We start from the raw sequence: 1,554 nt of genomic DNA, 5'->3' as shown, positions 1-1,554 counted from the left end.
GGATACTTATGAAAACAATGAGCCATTTGTTATTATAATGATAATTTTATTTCTCTTTCAGGGTTTAGTGCTTAGAGTTCAGATTTTAGGCTTCAAGATTTAGGACTCTGGGTTTAGGGTTCAGGCTTCCTTTTTTATGGGTATTATTTAAGTGTATATAAAATCATACTCGTAATAATATTATTTTTATAGTTATTTATAGAATATATAGGTATTAATGATATAATAAAAAATATATTTTCCTATTTTCTCGATCTATATATGTATACCTTTATTTTTAACGAAGTATAAAAGATATATTTGAACTGTAAAATATATATAAAACGAAAAGTATGATTTGTATATTTATATTATGATAAGGTTCTACGGAGTGTACTCTTAAATCATTTTACAGAATTATTTTTTTTTATATTAATAATTATGTTGTAGAATTAATAATATTATACATGGCTATAAAACAATTTGTTACAGAGTATTTAATGGTAAAAAAGTTAAATACATTAATCTTATCTATTTATTGTGAATAATTTTCTTATATTTTTTTTTATTTATTTAAACTTGTTAATGATCATTAATTTGTTCAATTTTTCAATATATATTTTATGTTATTTTTTTGTGTTTATACTATTAATACATGAATTTTTTATTTATTATTCTTTGTGGTAATTAAATGATTTTCTGTAAACAGAAAAATTTAGTACTGCATGATATTATTTTATATTAATATTTATTTTTAACAATTTTGAATTAAAATTATAAAGCAGAATGTTATCAAATATAATGTTCCTCTTCTAAATATGAATTAAAAGATTCTGATGCATTATCAAATAATTCATTGTTTCTTCCTTTTTATTTTCTCATATTATTATTGTTCCATCCAAATATATTACGTACATTCTTCCTAAGGGTGTAAACCAGCATATATAATAGTATAAAATGCGCATAACATATTTATTAATTGTAAATAGACATGTAATGCGTATGCACTTATCAAGAACACAAAAATTGTGTGTAATAAATAAATATGCTCATACTTTATATAAAGCACCAGAGGTCATAGAAGTTATCATTACTCCAAGGAACGCATTGCCAGCTTTTGTACCATTGGAGGTAATAGAATCAGGAGTTTCTGTAAAACTTATTTGGAGAAGGGATGAAGATGCTATTTTTTGTGGTTGAATTTTTGCTTGTGTTTGATCTTGTGCATGTGCTTGCGCTTTCTCATTTTCCTTTTTTAGCATATCCTGGTAACATATAAACTCAGGTAATATCTCCTCTGGGTGGTACTCTTTACATTCCTCAAAAAAATTTGGACATTAAACATTATAGGAGATAGAACATGGATTTTTAAAACATTCACAGAGCCTTTCTTTGTACTAAACATATTTATAATAATCATCGCACCCGGTTTTAATAATTTAGGGGTTGATATAATTGCATCAATATCTACGTAGTATTCATATAATTCTTTTCTTTGTTTCCAATCTGTGTAACTAAAAAGAACATGATCGGTTTTACATTTCTTACATTAACGTTCACTACTACTATTATTAT

General features: G+C 24.5%; 1 protein-coding gene across 1 annotated transcript; it reads right to left on the bottom strand.

The window, feature by feature from the left end:
- Positions 1 to 1,030: 1,030 nt before the first annotated feature.
- On the bottom strand, positions 1,031 to 1,298 carry PCYB_005940 (hypothetical protein; the record flags this gene model as incomplete). Its single annotated transcript, XM_004228015.1, has 1 exon — positions 1,031 to 1,298. A coding segment is annotated over one exon (268 nt), but the record flags the coding sequence as incomplete, so codon positions are not given.
- Positions 1,299 to 1,554: the final 256 nt, after the last annotated feature.

Source organism: Plasmodium cynomolgi (assembly GCF_000321355.1).
Source record: "Plasmodium cynomolgi strain B DNA, scaffold: 0850, whole genome shotgun sequence".
Taxonomy (NCBI): domain Eukaryota; phylum Apicomplexa; class Aconoidasida; order Haemosporida; family Plasmodiidae; genus Plasmodium; species Plasmodium cynomolgi.
This window is presented reverse-complemented; position numbering and strand designations above follow the sequence as displayed.